The sequence below is a fragment of the Antedon bifida genome, chromosome 4 (genome assembly GCF_963402885.1).
Source record: "Antedon bifida chromosome 4, ecAntBifi1.1, whole genome shotgun sequence".
Classification (NCBI taxonomy): Eukaryota; Metazoa; Echinodermata; class Crinoidea; order Comatulida; family Antedonidae; genus Antedon; species Antedon bifida.
Window position 1 is genome coordinate 19,351,609 of NC_136229.1, and position 17,379 is coordinate 19,368,987.

Here is a 17,379-nt window from a genome sequence, read left to right on the forward strand (position 1 = left end):
GACTAATAGGCCTAATAATGCTTATCATATATAATAATTGTTATACTGTGGTAGGAAATATATTAATCAATAGAAACAGAATTAAACGAAGAACAATGGTTGAATCTTTATTTCAGATACAAAAAAAATATATATATAGTTAAGTTATAGGCCTAATATAAATATACAGTGCATACTTCGAAGTAAACAATTGCACAAAAAAAAAACATAACTGTACATCGTTAGTTTCCTGAAGTGATTGAAGAAGGACATTTTGTAATGGAAGTAGCCTAAATAATCATTTTCGTTCAGCTAGTAGCACCACGTTTTCAATATCTGCTTATTGAAGAGTACCTAGTAATGTTATCAGTAAGAACTTTGTCCTTCTCTACGACCAAAAGCCTTCATAGGTTTTTCAATGCCGCCGTGAATATACGTATTTGCTGCAGGCTTATAATTCCAACTTTGCTTTCCAATGTGTTATAGAAATATTCAGGTGCCTAGACAAAAATTATAAAATAATAAATATTAAAAAACGTTATATAATAATGAATATTTATGACTGAGACTTAATGAACGACAAATACAAAACTCTGATGGGTGTACGCTAGAAAGTTGTTACCGTACAGCCTAGCCTAGCCTAGCCTTACTTCTTTCCTTAGATTTTTAAGAAACACCAAGTCATCACCAACCATGTGAGCAAGTTTGCGACTGTAAAAAACAAAAAGAAAATGTTGAGAGTTTGTAGAGATAATACTTATATATTTGATTACTGTTTCGTTCGTTTCTCGTACCTCTTAATGCCATTTTGATTCGCCCAATTGGAGACGTCTTGATGTCCCCAGTTGGCGACACTTTTCTTTGAGTTTGTGATGACCTCTACTTTGGGAACAACAACATCGGCTTCATCATTATTATTTTTGCCACGACTTCCCAACTCTTTGGTGAGCTTCTGCATTGAGGTGTCAAAATCGTTTCCATCTGGGTCAACTTCGATGTAAAGTTTAGTACCAATGATTGCACCGAGCCAACCGTCTGCCTGGTAATTTGCTTCCATCTTGAGTGGGATGATGTCTTTACGAAGCTGGAATGCATATTCAGCCTCTGAAGAGAGAAAAGAGGTTTTGTTAAGATGGCCTCTTAAGTCAGCTTATTGCTGCAGTGCAGCTGTTTTTAGAGCTACCCTCGTAAAGCAAAGTATCTAAATAATAGATAAATAAATATGATACAGTGAACCATAGAGGCATGATGCGCATTAAAATGGAAAATGGGAAACGATGCAGTGACAATAATAATTTCTACAGAAATCGTTAGGTTAAGCCATGGTTCTCACTAGAGACGCAACACAAGCGAGCTGACCAAAGACAAGCAACAATTAGAATAACCCATCTTGTGATTGGTCAAATCACATATGATTGGTTTCCACTAGAGACGCAACACAACGACATAACGCAACGTAAGGGATTTGACCAATCACAAGCTATGGATTATTCGAACGGTCGCTTGTCATTGGTCAACACGTTTGCGTTGCGTTTACGTCCTTGTGTTGCGTCCTAGTGGGAACCAAGCTTTAAGCACTATTACCTGTTCTTGCGTTTGGGCTGCTTTTGTATCTGTGCGAGTAACAAATAAGCACAACGGCTGCTTCTTCGACCGCTTCTGCCATCGATTGCAATGTCGACCCTTCAATATTATCAACATCCATCCACACAACGTAACCGTTTTCTTTCAGTCTGTCACGGACACGAAGTAGGATCTCCTGAGTATCCCATTGATAACTGATCATCACGTGTCTTGCTTTCTTTGGTCCTTCAGATGTTAGCACTTTGTTTGGCGAAGTCTCCTTTTCATCGACTTTCAATTCACTTTCATCTTCATTGAGAAGATCTGTGAATACATTATTAATGATGGATATTAAAAACAGTAAACATTTATTTTTCGTTTTCTTCAATAGAAGCTTCATAATTGGAACTTTGATATTGAATGATATATGATAATGGCACTTATTATATTTACCTTTTTCGCCTATTTGTTTCTTTACTGCTTCGGCAGCATTCTTCATTTCCAATACGTTACATTTCCGATTTAACAACGACATCATTTCAGAGTCATTCCTCATGATCTCTTTAGCATCTGCATTGAAACTCAATGACCACAATGCATTCATGACAACTTTTCTCTCGTTGACGTCTCCATGTTTTAGAACGGCTTTTAAGATATTCATCACGTTGTTTGACACCAGCATAGAGTGGTTACAATCTCTGCTAGCTAGTTGTGCCAAACTGTTTAAAAGGAACTGTAGATGAATGTCTGCGTATTGATGATCTGGTGTGTCCAGCGCATGTTGAATGGCATCAAAGAGCGTCTTCACCAGAATGTCATCATTCAGAAATTTATCTTGACCATTTTCAGATTGCAGACTACAAAGACAGAGGACGGCCTGAACTCGTACTGTCCTGTCGTTACAACGGGCATACGGGTGTATTATAGCAAAGAGTTTGACTTTCTCGTCGTGATCCAAGACTCCACGCATGGCACTAATATCTACTATGATAATCGACGATACCATTATGGTCTTGTTCAATGTGTTCTGAAATAAAAATCATTCAATTCCAATTCAAATTTACAAGAAAACTCATACAGTTTATAATGAATAATATTATACAACAAAACTTTCTTTTTCTGGAGAAAACTAATAGGGCCTAAGTAAGCAAAGCCTATACTTCCTCCATTAGAAAAAAACAATATTTAAATTTGTAATAATTCGATAAATCGAGATGTTTTGATATTATTGTTTTTATTCAAGTCTACATGTTTATATTTCATATCAAAATACAGATTAGAGGAATAAAGAGAATATTGATTGCAGGGAAATTACTCTGCATAAATTGTTCCGGTAATAAAGGCTTAGAGATGGGATCCGGTTTATGTAAGTGTCTGTTTCCTGAGGTAGTTTTTTACTTTAAGAAATATTATCATAATTATATTAGTCATTATACTAAAACATAGCAAAATACATTGTCATCACCGAAATTTAGGTGAAAACAACTCTCCATTCAATATTGTTTTAAAATTTGCATCTTGTCTTTTCTCCAATCAAACGGTCAAACTTAAAACAAATAATTTCAAATGGTAAATAGATGATTCTTTTAAAATAAAAATGATATTAATAACAATTCCATTAAATCGACATTTTTGTTAGATTCTGTAGTAGAATTTTAGTTTAAAAAACAAGTAAAACAGTACTGTACTACTGTACCTCAGATCCTTCGAAATGTTTGCAAATTGCCGGGTTTTGCAAATCTTCCAAAAACATATTCAAAATACCACACTTTTTATATGACATGCATATGGTAGCTGTCAATGTGCACAACATGATTGCCCATTTTCTCACTGTTTTTATAGTGTCTTCTAATTCAGCTGCTTGGTTTGACTTCAACAGTTTCAACGTCTGTGATAATGTCCAAACAATCCCTAACTTATTGACAACGTCTGCAAGGTACGAACTGACAACTGGAGGTCGTTCTTGCTTCTCCTCCTCCTCCTCCGACGAAGTTGTTTCATACTTTATAAGATTAATAATTTCTTCTAATTGGTTGCCGTATTCGTTCTGAATCGTTACGATCCCACGGCAGCTCTTTTTAGTTCTTCTGACGAGATCGTTTAATCGTGGCAACACTGTATTTTTGACGCACGGGTTTTCAAAAAGACGCTTTCGGATAACATTGTTTTGTACGACATCGTCAATGTTTGATGGGAATTTGTCAATTGCCATAGTGGACCCTGTGTTTTCATTCATATTGACGTCCTCTGCAGTTGCACTATTATTCTTTTTGGATGTAAGCCTACTTTTGTTATTGTTTAAACCTAAATTGTTTTGATTGTCAGGCACGGACGATATTTTAGACCTGCTTGTTCCCGAACCCATAGTCAATAATCTTAAATTGTTCAACTGATCTTTTTAATACTAATAGGTTCAATAGTGTTTGTGGAAATTCAAAATCTAAATCAGCTAATCATCTCAAGTAGACCAGAGTAGACTTATATTTCCTATCTGCTTACTGTTTAAACAATACAAAGATCCACTTCAAAGCGAGATATTAGAAGGGTTACCTGCTTTAGTTCCAGCAAATATGTAACGAAACTACATGTATCGTAAATGTTGACATTTCTTCTCAACGTATCAGTGTGCAAATTATCTGCAGAATTTAGTTAAACATATGTTTGTTACTAGAACTTCCCGGAGTAAAGTTAGGCCTTCTTCAATGACACGGTCTTGTCATGATCTTGTGTTCCATCGTTTTCAATCACAGACGTGTTCAGGAAAGAATGACATTAGTTTCCTTGAACATAAACGTTCACATATATTCTTGTAAGAATTCAATCAGATCGCAAGCTTGAACAGTTTTTAAAAACACTTGTTTGTTGTAGGCCTACAATAGAAGCAGCAGTTCCACATTTTATGCTAAACACCCGGAATATGTATAAATTCTTCAATTCTTCTTCTTCAATAATAGGCTGGATCAACATGTATTGTCTATTCTTCCTTATTTAAGTACAGCTTTTAGTACGAATAGGTTGAGTACGAATGATATTTCAGAATGGATAGGCCGGACACATTATTATTACAAGACATGACCTTGCAGTATTCATAAGTTCCGCGTCATCGCTTCCTGTAGTTATGGAGATAAGCTGACAATAAGTTTACAATTGGTGAATAGAAAATCGATCAAATATCGGATTCGAGTTAGTAGACCTAAATACAGAAACAGATAGGCCTACTTACGTATTTAACGCTATTTATAACGGTATTTAATAGAAAATCAATTTGATAAAACAATTATCAATTGAAAATTTACATCACACCGAATTTGTTTTTTGTATTTAAGTAAAACGAACCATATTGTATTATGATCATGTTCATGTTGCTGAATGTGAAGCATATCCGTCATCTGGAGAGGAGTTTATAAACTGTTGCTCTTTTTTCCGTAAGAGGAGGAGAGAGCAGAACAGGAAGAAGAGAAGAAACAAGAAAGGGAAAATGGAAGGGAAAACATTATTAAGTGACACTGCACAAAAGCCTCTATGTTCATGTCAAACTTAATAATCGAGAAAAGTCTACATGATAATTAAGTAGGCCTAGCTTAAGAGCCTAGTTGTAAATTGCAAACTTTTGAAAGGAAATAAGAGCGGCAAACGTTTGTCATTTTATACACTCAGACGAAGATGAAATAAAGTTTTCCAGTTCAAATATAGGCCTAATGTTACTTTTCTTTTTACGACTTACTCACCAGAATTTGTCGATTGAATTTCGTGATATACAATTTGTTACCTGTGTTAAAGGCTCATTGATATCTATGAAAACATTTTCTGAACTCATACTGCCTTACTTAACTCCATCAAAACAAAATATCAAATACACAAGAAACATATTGAGTTATTCAATTCACTTTATTATAAATTTAAAAAAAAACTAAAAAAAGAGATACAAAAAGATATATTTAAAAAAAACATAATGAATAGTATTGTAATTTAAAAATAATAAATTAAATGAAGACAATTATTTGCCATAGATAAAATCTTGTATTAAACCCCGGGGTGTCTCCGGAGATCACTCCGGGGTTTTGGTGTGAAAGGGGTATAAAACACTGTTTCCCCCAATAAAAAGTAGGAAAGTAATTGTATAGTTCTGAAAAGAACATCTCTGAGGACAATCGAAGTATATTGATTGAAACATCGAGAAACTCAATAGTTCCTTTCGAAACTATATACACGTGGTGCACCGCAAACTTTATATCAACATATTGATTTCGCCATGCAAATAATACATTACACTTAATCTGCACATATATTTAACTCCAACAGATAAAATGGCGTAGTGTAAAAAATAGTTTATGATATGTCAGATATGCTCTATAAAATATAAGTCTCAATATGAGAGTTGACAAGTGTTAGAAATTGAACCCCAACTACGGAATTTTAACGCCAGTACTGAGCTGCAGTGCCACACATTTTAAACTCCTATCTGGCCAAAATTATATATAACTCTGTAAATGACCAAGACAGACACAGACAACACAGGACATTATTGCATTAGTATTGATTAAGATATTATAAATAGTATATTATTTACAATATTGGGCAATATTTATTAATTAATGCATAGCTATTTTACATTAAATGTAATACAATTATATAAAAACATTAACTTTGGACTGTTTTTACATAATATTATTTCAATACTTATTGCAAACTATACTACAATATTAATACAGTATTTACAACAGAAAAACACCAAGCAAATAATTACTCTAACAAACTAGCAAATTGCTAATAAAATACTAAAAGGTAACGATATACATACAGTAATAGTAAAATGATAATAAAATACAGTGATGAATCCAACCGTTTTGTGAGGTGTAGGTACAAAAAAGAAACATAACCAATATAATGCTAGTGTAGACTTCTGTAAACTTATCTGCCAAAGTCAATTGGTCTACATCAGCAAAATTTAGAAAACTTTTCTTGACAAACTCAGAGTTCACTTAAGTTTACAAAAATAAGTTTGCCAGTTTAGCCTAATCTTAAGGTGAACAAATTTCAGGCTGTAGGAGGATGTGCTCCACTTCCTTTGAATCCGCCACAGTACAATTTGATATTTCAATTTAAAATAAACAACTATACAATAGTACAAAAAGTACTACTATAACTATATAGGCATGTCAATTGCCACATCTTGAAGTAAAAATGATGTTGAAGTTGATCCAAGTTACAACTTTATCTTCTCTTTACCCATTCAGGACAGAATGTGCTGTTCGGGTAAACTATACAATGAATTGATTTGAATCTAAAAGAATAAAAAAATAAATAATTCATACTACTTTAAAATAATGTATCATATTTACACATGTTTACATTATGTTCTGTTATTGCTTAGTATTTTTTTTTTATTTAATATTCAAATTGTGATCCAAACACTGTTAATAATGTTGTACTGCTTAGTAATTTGTTTTGATACATAATTCTACACACAGTTTATATACTATCACTCAGGCAGTGAAAAAATGTGTTTGTTGGAGCACTCTAGTTCATAGGACTGAACTGAAATCTACCGGTTATAAAGCATCGCCAAAAGGTACACTAATTCATTATGAATGTTTTTAAACATTCATATTTAAAAATACTGACCTGGTTGGGTCTTCACTGGCAGAAAATGCTGGGTTGTTTAATGCTATTGTGTTTGTTGTGCTATCTGCTCGATAACTAAGTGTAATCTGAAAAAAAAATAAAGAGAAAAGAAGGTAATTATAATGATAAAGATAATGGTGATGATAATGAGGATGAAGAAGATGGTAAAGGGCGCATGTCACAATAACATCACGTGATTATGCCATGATCAGTGTCGGAAAATCAAGCTGACATCACTACCTTGAAAAAGTGTGGTGAAAACGCATGAAACGTTAGGTAAGTTCAACATAATATTGTCCTTTACTATAAACGAAAATTTGGTTTCAACTGATAAAGAAGATGATAAATTACAGGTTGACTTACTTGGTTTTTAATATCATTTGGTCTGATAGCCCAAAGATCCTGCAAGTGTGAATTCATTTCTTTGACGTGCACCATTGGAACATTAAGTAAAATCTCTAAGATAAAAATAATCATGAAAAGCTAATAAGACCAAAGTCAGTCACAGGATAGTCCCCACTTACTTTAATTTCCTCATAATAGAATCCCCTGAAAGACCTCTCAAACTCAAATCCTTATCACTTAAAAATGTCCCTTTACCGTAGTGTATTATGTTAATGTTTGCCATAAGACAACATTGACACAATACCATACTAGCGAAATTTCGAATTTGTGACATGTGATAGCACTTAGGCGAAAGGTATACTTAGTTCTTTATTTAGACTTTGTTTACTTTATTTAAAGCAATAAATTAAGAACGTGAACTGATTAAGAATTGATTTTGTATAGATATCACTTTTAGGCTAAAATGAAATATAAAGATGCTAAAATTAGGTGAAGGATATTCTCATTCTGCTCCTTACCATTTATGTAACCAACAGTGACATCATCAGGCATTCGGATGCTCTCACACGTATGCATCATTTTACGTCCCCTGTAACACAACACAACCAAGGATTAACAATAATCCAAAATAAACAACAACATGTTTTGTTTACATCGTAAACACATGTTTAAGCGCACTTTTAAACTTAAGAGAGTTCTCAACTTTCTGATCAAACAATGGTTGAATAGCATGTACTCGGGCAGTTGGACACTTCGGAAGGTGTAAGGTCACTATTAAGAAAAAGTGTCCGACTTTTAAATCACATAATGGTGAACTTAAAGAATATTATGGACTGTAAAGCTGTCATTTAAATATTTGGCCAATAAATGAACTTTGAATTACTAGCAGTAAAAGCTGCTATCACAATGAATATGAATATATTCAATTACTCACTTACCCTATATGAGGCTCCATTTTATTGGCCAGCTTTCGACTTATACAAACACCAGCACCTCCCGTACCAAACCAAAACTGATATTTTTGCTAAAAAAGCAACAAAATGTTACATATATTACAACAAAGCAGTTATTGCAGCTGTTAGATCCTTTTGTATCATAATTTTATCTGATAATTAAAGATCATGTCAGATATTTTAATAAATCCTCTCCCAAAATCATATTATTTGCTTAAGTAAGTGAATACGTTTGTTAGGCCAAGATATTCATGTTAGGCTCAACTGGCTCTTCTGAATAAGACCTTCTATTTATAATCTTCAGTGCTTTATTAAAGCTGTACTTCTTGAATAGGCTTGTAGTACTTCACTGGCCTTGGTATAACTCTCTACAAGTATTGATTAGTCCATCTAAGTACCTGACTCAGAGATTTTTACTTACCACAGGTGTCTGCGTACTGTAGGCCTCGATTGGCAATGTTGTACTTGACCGGCCTAGGTACAAATCTTGATGATAAGGCTGGTATAAATCTAACAATTTCCTTAGTTCACGAAGGTTTAAATAGTTGTCATCATCAACGTGACAGAACCAACTAAACATAATACAAAAACATGACTTAATAAATATACATAGCAATTGGAAGATTCTTTAGGTAAAATGATTTTCATTTTATCATCTCTTTTCTTTGCATTACTTAGGCTGCTAGTGTTGGATGGCAGCAGTTACCAGAGTACAAATAAGTGTGACTCAACCCCTTTATTTTATATATTTGATTTACCTTTTATTTGATTTTAAGAAGTTATCAAACATAGATGACATCTTACAACAAAGAGCAGACCTAAAAAAAAAGCAAATTGTAAAACATACCAGTTTAAAGGTATAAACCATAAGTTTCTGTGTTTTGTTCTGAACTTAGACAAAAAGAAGCCTAAGTTCTCCAGTAGTGTCATACAATTGTCAGGATTTATGAGGTTGTTATAAAGTGCCTATGAGAATTCTGGGTTCTCTCCTTGGAATAAACCATATCTCCATTTCTTCAGGAATTGATTTTTCCATCTTATATTTTTCTAATCTTTTTCTGTCATTATGCAGAGTGAAAGGAAAAATAAACACTTACCTAGCATGTCGAGAAGGACATTTTGTATTTATCATATGACCATCTAAAAATACAGAAATTGTAAATAAAATTAATCATTGCCAGTTTTTACTTCTATTCCCTACTATGTTGAAATTGTTTGAAAAGAAAATTAGATAAAATAACTATTGTTTAAAGATTTTATTGTCCCCAAGAATAAAATAGATAAAATCAAACTTTAAATAGGCCATTATGTATTTTTACAAAAGTTACACACTTTTGCAACAAAATAAAAAAAAACTGTAAAAAACGCATACAATTTAACCTTGGAAAGTTTCCATACTGAAAACAAAATTGAACAGGTTCTTTTATGTACCTCACTTCAACAGACCATTACATAGGCCTACAATTGTCACTGTGTTATATAGGCTAAGTACCGACTAACTTCCTTTACTGTCTGCCATAAAATTGCTTCAATGTTTACGTTATTTACAAAGAAAATTCAGACAAATGATTTCCCAAATTAGAACAGACATATTATTGTGCGCTAAAAACTGTTTTTGAACCAAATGAGATGAGGTGGTATATTGAAATCCTTTAATAAAACCAAGCTATTATCCTAGTTAATCGACCTGACAACAAAAGCTATTCTTTTGCAAAACCATTACTTCAAAACCATTCTCTGATCTCTCTGATCTATTTAATAATGAAAGATAACTGGTTAAGGAGGTACAATCTTCAAAGGCTTTGGATAATGACCGCTGGAATTCATTACCTCACGACAATTCTTCTCTGTTTTTATAATTTGAGACCTGATGACCCAGTGTAATCGTAGTTTTAAAAGGTACAGTAAGCGATTTGGTACAGAATATTCAAAAACGTACCTTATTCATCAATCACAAGTTTGATATTTCCATTAAATATTAAGTACTTCTCATAAATAGGAGAATTTTCAATGGTTTTAAATTTACAAAGAGCAAAAGAACAGAAGTCTGGAAGCACTGTGAAAGCATGTGAAAAGGGAAAAAAATTAAAAAGAGTAGATGTTTCTGCTAGTTTAGCATGGAACTGCTCCATGGTTAGAGTGGAATGATGAATACTGAAACAGAAATTCATTGCTAGATAATAATTTGAAATTTAAAAAATATTGTACTTACTGGTTTTCTTTTGAAATTCTTCATCATCTGCATCAGTGAAGAAGTAAACCTGAAATGAGAAATATTTTTATTTTATTTATGTATTTTTTAAACATAATATTATGATTTTTTCTAAATTTATATTTTACAAATACACAAAAAGTACTACTTTTATTTATTATGTGTTTTTGTTATCTGACTAGTTCTTTCCTTTATGTAATCATGGTGATTTCTTTCCTCCACGATCTCATAAAAACACTTATTATATTTCATTTTTTATACACATTTATTTTTAAAAAATGATTAATTTGGAGTTTTTCTTTTTGTTAATTGAATTCAACTATTGTCTTCATTTTAGGCCATTAATGAAAGTGAGCAAACAAATGATTCTCGCATTTCATTGTTCAGAATTCATTGTGTGCACCAAATCAATATGACAACCTAATCAAAACAAATTATCCAACACATGTATGTCATGCATGAAAGATCTGCGTAAACTACTTTGCCATGAGAGAACAGTTTAAACAGAAAGTGACAAAACTCTAACCTACAATAACGCCAACTCTGAAATGTTAAAGGAAATAAATCTACTATGGTTATATTCTAATAATAGAATAAATTGCAATCAGTGCATAGATTTTTACTATGTTAATTGCTCCATGGGAAAAACCAAAATATTGATTTCGCTTATAATAAGACAATTCATTTATAATTAAACAGTTAAAGAAATGTTGATTTTCAGGAAATGGGCCTTCCCTTTAAATTATGGTTTTTATCAAGAAAAACTTTTTTTTAAATCCACTTTATTGATATTAAAATGGCCCAACCATGGATCAATTTTATAGCTCCATGATTCAACAAAAACATGTTTTGAAATTATCTTTTGATAAAAAAAGTAAAAGTCTTCAATGTGTAATATTTCACACTCATTGTGCTTCACTGTTTATTGGAAAAAAGTGACATTTTCTTCAATGATCATAGGTTGAATGAAACAATAGAAATTTTAAACCTGGAGGTGCCTTTAAAACAATAGACAGCTAAAGGTTGATAACAATAGGCTTTGTACAAAAGCACATGGTAATAGACATTACAAAGAGACGACCTACTGTTTATGACAACCAATTATTAGTCATGTGTAATAGAAACTGCTGTTATGGGGACTCCCCATTATTGATTGAAAAACAGAATATATCAATGAATCATGAAGATGTGTGTATCCAAGGCAGCTGCATCAGTTCTCATCATAAAATATTATGAATAAATTTATTACTATGTTTAATCATGGAGGATATTTCCTCCATGGTTTAATATATGACTAATATTAGAGGGTGGGGTTGGGAGATAACTAGTATGTACTTGAAAACCAGATTATTGATAATCAAAGCATTTCTATGTAATTAAAGTAGTAATATTAAATGTCTTAATAATCTGTAATAAGGATCGGGGATGTTGTTGGAAAAGGGAGGCAGAACAAAGCATCTACTAAAAAAATCCTTCCAGGATAGAAGATTCACTTGTCTATTCTCCATTTTTCAACCTTTCAAAAGAAGAGTACACTTCCAGAGACAAACAAATGAGCCAGTTTAGTGACCTCTGTTACAATATGAAATTTTAGAAATTATTGTAATTTTTAATAATAGGCCCTATTGATGCAGTTTACAATGGGCATATATTTCACATTATGAAACGCCTAACTGATTTTGTTACTGTAATAAACTTGTGAGGTGTTGATAAGAAGGACAACCAAATTGAATTGAAGTCTAATCACACTTTTTTGTCAAACTTGTTTGACAGTGTAGACAGAGCTTAAAAGGTGCAGGAGTCAAATTGCTTCGGCTGTTAATGTACAGATTATATGAAGACAGTAGATGGTAAAAATTTGAAGTATATATTTATACTTTCTAGGGAACAATGACTAAATACTTTGTATTGTTACTGAATCAAATAGATGGTTATCAAGAAAACGTATTATTATTGTTGAAAATTCATTGAGTCAATTGGTAATCTAAATTTGATACAACAAAGAACAAGCAATTTTTAAGACTTATGAGAAAATTGATCAAAAAATATATCATGTATGAAACGCCTAACTGTTTCCGTTACTGAAATAAACTGGTGATGTGCTAATAAAAAAGAACTGAAGTCTAAAAGGTGAAAGAATATATTTAGAGAAACCTGAATTTCCAGGTGCTTGGCTGTGAATTTACATAACTTCCACATAATATGGAGAGTAACAAAACAGTAGATGGTAAAACTTTGAAGTATATATTTATACTTTCTAGAGAACAATCATGACTATATACTTTGTATTGTTACTCAATCAAATAGATGGTTATCAAGAAAAGGTATTATTGTTGCAAACTCATTGAGTCAATTGGTAATCTAAATTTGATACTACAAAGAAGCGATTTTTAAGACTTATGAGGAAATTGATCAATAAAGTGAAAAATATTGAATAGGCCTACAGATATAACCTATATCAACAAATAATGCAACTGTTCTCACAATGTGTGGAATTTTTTTTTCTTATCTGCAAAGAAAATCATTGCGCACCATTTAACTAATTGTGTTGAATTAAGTAATATTACACGGAAAGAAATGTAAAATGGGCGGCTTTGGAAAAAACCGAAAATAAACATCAATTACAATTGTTAAGCTTTAATAATCCATAACATCAGATAGATTGGATTACTTTATTTGACTCAGCAAGAAATTTGACATATAGGCCACGTTTAGACATAGTTATTTACATGGTGAATTGGTTCCTGCTCACTATTCAATTGGTCCATGAAGCCAACTTACCTGGTAAATAATTCAATCTGAACAGAATTATAAACTGGTCCAGGAGGTATAAAATTAGCCTCCTTATACAGTATGCGTGACCATAGTGAATTTTCTCTATGATGGCTTGAGAAATGGAACAGGAGAGAAGACTAGATGAGATGAGGTTTAATGCTCATATCAGAAAAGGACAACAAAATTTGAGTTTATGAATTTGTCTGAAACCTTGACTCAGTCCCAGGGCCATGATGGCATTTACTACAGTCCCTCCCTACATGATGACTTCTTACACATGTAGGTTAGGGTAGTTGTGTATTGTTATCTTTAAATAGTTCTCTAACCTAATTAAATTTACAACACAATAGAACAGTACTCTTTGAAAAGTGCGGAAGAGGTAAAAGTTAGTAAATTAAATTCTAATATTGTTCCCTTTGTTGTATTTATAGCTAAACTTTTACAATAGATAACAAACTTGTAAATAGTATTAAATAAATATACACCTAAAGTTAGTTAGAGAATGTTATCTGATCTTTGTAAGTTCTCTAAATAAAACTTTTTTAAATTGAATATCTAGGACAGTATATGAACTTTTTTCTGTCATTTTATGTTGACAAAGAATAGAGTACAATAGTTGGTAACTGATGTCGCATATGTACACCCTTGGGGTATAAGTTCACCTCATGGGAGTATTATATAAGACTATGCCATGAGGGATGAGGACAGCCTTAGGTTAAGGCTTGAAGCCCTTAAGGGTTGAAGGCACTCTTCACTTTTGAGTTCATCCAAAATGAAAATTGATCTTTTGAGACCAAATAGTTCTTTGAGGTTATAAAGAGGCTTGTTAGAATCTACCCTACATGTAATAACAATAATATTTATTCAGCTTGTTTAAAAAGTACATAATTTGCTAGGAGCAATAGGCGTAACAGAAGAATTGCTTGTATTAGCGACCGGAAATATGTACATTGGGCTACCTCCCTCGTATATACTGTAGGCTCCAGCAAATGTTGTGGTCAAAAATAGTTGGTCCATTAAAGATAAAGCTTACCTGTTGAGGAGCAACAGACACCCAGGTATCCAATAGCACCTGAAGTCGACTCCGATGAAATTTCTGCGTTGTTTTTACAGCCAGATAGATATCATCTAAATTAACATCACCAGAATTTGACACTTTTGTTTGTTTTGTTTCCTGTTGAAGCAGATGAACTGGCTGTACCTTGTTATTTGGTAGCTGTACATACTTTATATAAATTGGTTTATTTTGTTGCGTTTGTGGAAGAGCATTTGAAAGTTTCTTGGCACCTTAAAAAAAGGATCTAGTTAACAGCCTATTTCTCTTCATCTCATGTCAATAACTTCAGTATATGAAACGATTTAAATGTTAGAAACAATACAGTTACAGATATAATAAATAAAAACAAAATACTTACCTTGTTGTATAAACTTTGGCTTAATAGCAGGTGGAGAATTTTGATGTACAATTTTTCCTATTTCTATCGTATTACCCGGAGGGATAAATTTTGGCCGATTGGTACCACCACTGGGCTCTGATCTACCATGTTTATTTTTGGCTGTTTTTTCAACCACTGTGGTATATGTTCTACTATAATTTATTTTCTTTTGCGAATTGTCTTCTACCAAAACTATATTTTGTTGGATTATGTCATCCTTATTGCTTTTAAATTCTTCATCTCTCTCAAATAAAATGCGAGTTGGATATTCCTCTTGACTCCTATACTCCTTTATTAACCGTTCAAAGTGCGGTTCATTGACGAAATAAATTTTATCCTTGTTGAAATCTTGATGCACCTTTTGGAGAAACTCTTGCTTGTCATGATGTAAAGAAACATATACGCATACGATTATAGAATCTATGATACAGACAGAAAAGACATAAGCAAGGACTTTCTTCAATGTGATTCTCATCCTTCTCACTTATAACATTACATGTTTCCAACACGCTTACTCGCCTGGAACTAAGCCTACAGCTGTCAGTTGACTCATAGTCTATAACCATTCACAAAGTGAAACAGCTTCTGATTGGCTGATCAAAGATAGCCAATGGCACCAGTCATTTTGTAGTGGTACTTCAGTAATCTATTGTTAGTTATACCTCCAAACGACCTTTTATAGCCTAATAAAGTTTTTGAGGAGGTGTGGCTTATGCTTGGTGGTTAAAAGGGAATTTTATTTTTATTATCTATATAAAGTAAAGGTATATTTATATCCCATTGTCAAACAACATGACTAATAACTTATCCGAAACAACAAACACACTTTTAATAATAAATACACCACATATTTTTTATAGTTCAATTAATTTTAATTTACATAATTATACATTATTTATGAAAAACTTTCATTTATATTCACTAACAATAATACACTATGACATAGTAAAAAGGTTTTTGTTTAAACCTTTAAAACAAGGTCAAATATACAAAATATAATAATAGCTACACATAACGATATGTACATTGCAAACAATGCACCTATTTAAGTAATTTGTATTTTTATAAACATTTTTTTTAGACATAATGAAGATATAATCTTCCTATTATAACAAAAGGTATATTATTAAAACAATTATTATTTGTCGCTAGGTACTAGCCCATATGGTACCTTGCTTGCCCAAAATACACAATGCCACATATAAAATATAATAATCTACTGTAGGCACTGATTGTTGTTGCATTGTTTTAAATGAAGTTAAATTTGCATAATAATGTGATAATTATTGCAAATGGTTTTGATACACTGAATAAAAAGAGATAATTAAAAAATGATTTAAAATGCACCATAAGTTTATAAAGGTCAATTATAACTGCACCATAGTTCATAGGTGGTGGTCTTTTTAATTCCATGTTAAATTAATAACAAGTTTGCATAGTATTTTGAAATAGTTATTGATATATATATATAAAACAATTATATTTCTGTTAATGGAATATTAATCTATCCACATGCACAGTATGCATATTAAACTTTAAGGCAATTGGCGCTACTCTAACTAATTGTTTTAAATAGAACCACATCTCTTGGGAAACACCTTCAGGATGCAAACAAGTCTCCTCTTAAAGGGTACTGTCCCTGAAATAGGGGTTGGCCATAGTGTAAAACATATTAGCCCTGTTTATTACATAGGAAGTGTCCCCATATTAGGGGTGTTACAAAGGAGGGTCTCTACTGTTTTGGTATTTCAATTGAAATTACCAGAAGTGACTTTTAAACTTTGATGGAAAACATTTCTTTTTTATTCTTTCGTCAATTGCTTGAAGGTCACTGAACACTGATTGGTCGCCGAACACTGACCTTTCTTATTGCTACAATTACATTTGTCACCGATGTAAATTTTCTAATGAAAATATGGAAAGAAAGACATCCAAGGTTGTAGCTTGTGTCCCAATAAATGTCCAAATCTTAAGTGGTTTAATCTTGGTATTGACCAAATTATTTAACAATAAATGAGTGCTTCTGGCTATTGAGGCTTAACTAAAAGTGTGGAGATCAATTGTATGTGAAGTGTTCAACTTCACAACAGGTTCACTAGAGTCACTTTGAACAGGTAAACACTAAATAGTTGCAATCATAGCCTTTGGGGTAGTTAAACTATAGATAGGCAATTTAGGTTTCTTTAAATTATGCCATTTGTAAATGAACAATTGCTGTAGATTCTACATATTTAATTTCAGATGACTAATACAGTAGTTTGTTATGCTGTTCTAATTTTGTAACACAAACAGGTTATATTTCCAATTACAGTTTTGATAACCTCAATTAAAGGCTATTGTAAATAAAGTTCATTACACTATATTTGTTCATAAAAAAAATAATGATGACATTTCTGAATTTGATAACAAATTTTCTATTTCAAGGTGGGTAAAGAGAAGGTCCTCAAAACAACCAAAGCACCTTGTTTACCACTTTTATTATCTTAATTAG

At 32.2% G+C, this 17,379-nt stretch overlaps 2 protein-coding genes across 2 annotated transcripts; both read right to left on the reverse strand.

Moving 5' to 3' along the window:
- Positions 1 to 118: 118 nt before the first annotated feature.
- LOC144839564 (uncharacterized) lies at positions 119 to 4,706 on the reverse strand. Its single transcript, XM_078694986.1, has 6 exons — positions 3,239 to 4,706; positions 1,996 to 2,569; positions 1,564 to 1,866; positions 774 to 1,083; positions 630 to 690; positions 119 to 479 (listed from the first exon to the last, which is right to left on the reverse strand). Exons 1-6 carry the CDS (start codon positions 3,905 to 3,907, stop codon positions 384 to 386), a joined length of 2,013 nt encoding a protein of 670 aa, XP_078551112.1. The 5' UTR covers positions 3,908 to 4,706; the 3' UTR covers positions 119 to 383.
- A 711-nt stretch (positions 4,707 to 5,417) lies between these two features.
- On the reverse strand, positions 5,418 to 15,439 carry LOC144839637 (beta-1,3-N-acetylglucosaminyltransferase manic fringe-like). The gene is made up of 11 exons (XM_078695085.1): positions 14,868 to 15,439; positions 14,486 to 14,739; positions 10,678 to 10,726; positions 9,563 to 9,605; positions 9,224 to 9,283; positions 8,887 to 9,037; positions 8,451 to 8,536; positions 8,031 to 8,101; positions 7,531 to 7,625; positions 7,168 to 7,253; positions 5,418 to 6,826 (listed from the first exon to the last, which is right to left on the reverse strand). Exons 1-11 carry the CDS (start codon positions 15,361 to 15,363, stop codon positions 6,757 to 6,759), a joined length of 1,461 nt encoding a protein of 486 aa, XP_078551211.1. The 5' UTR covers positions 15,364 to 15,439; the 3' UTR covers positions 5,418 to 6,756.
- Positions 15,440 to 17,379: the final 1,940 nt, after the last annotated feature.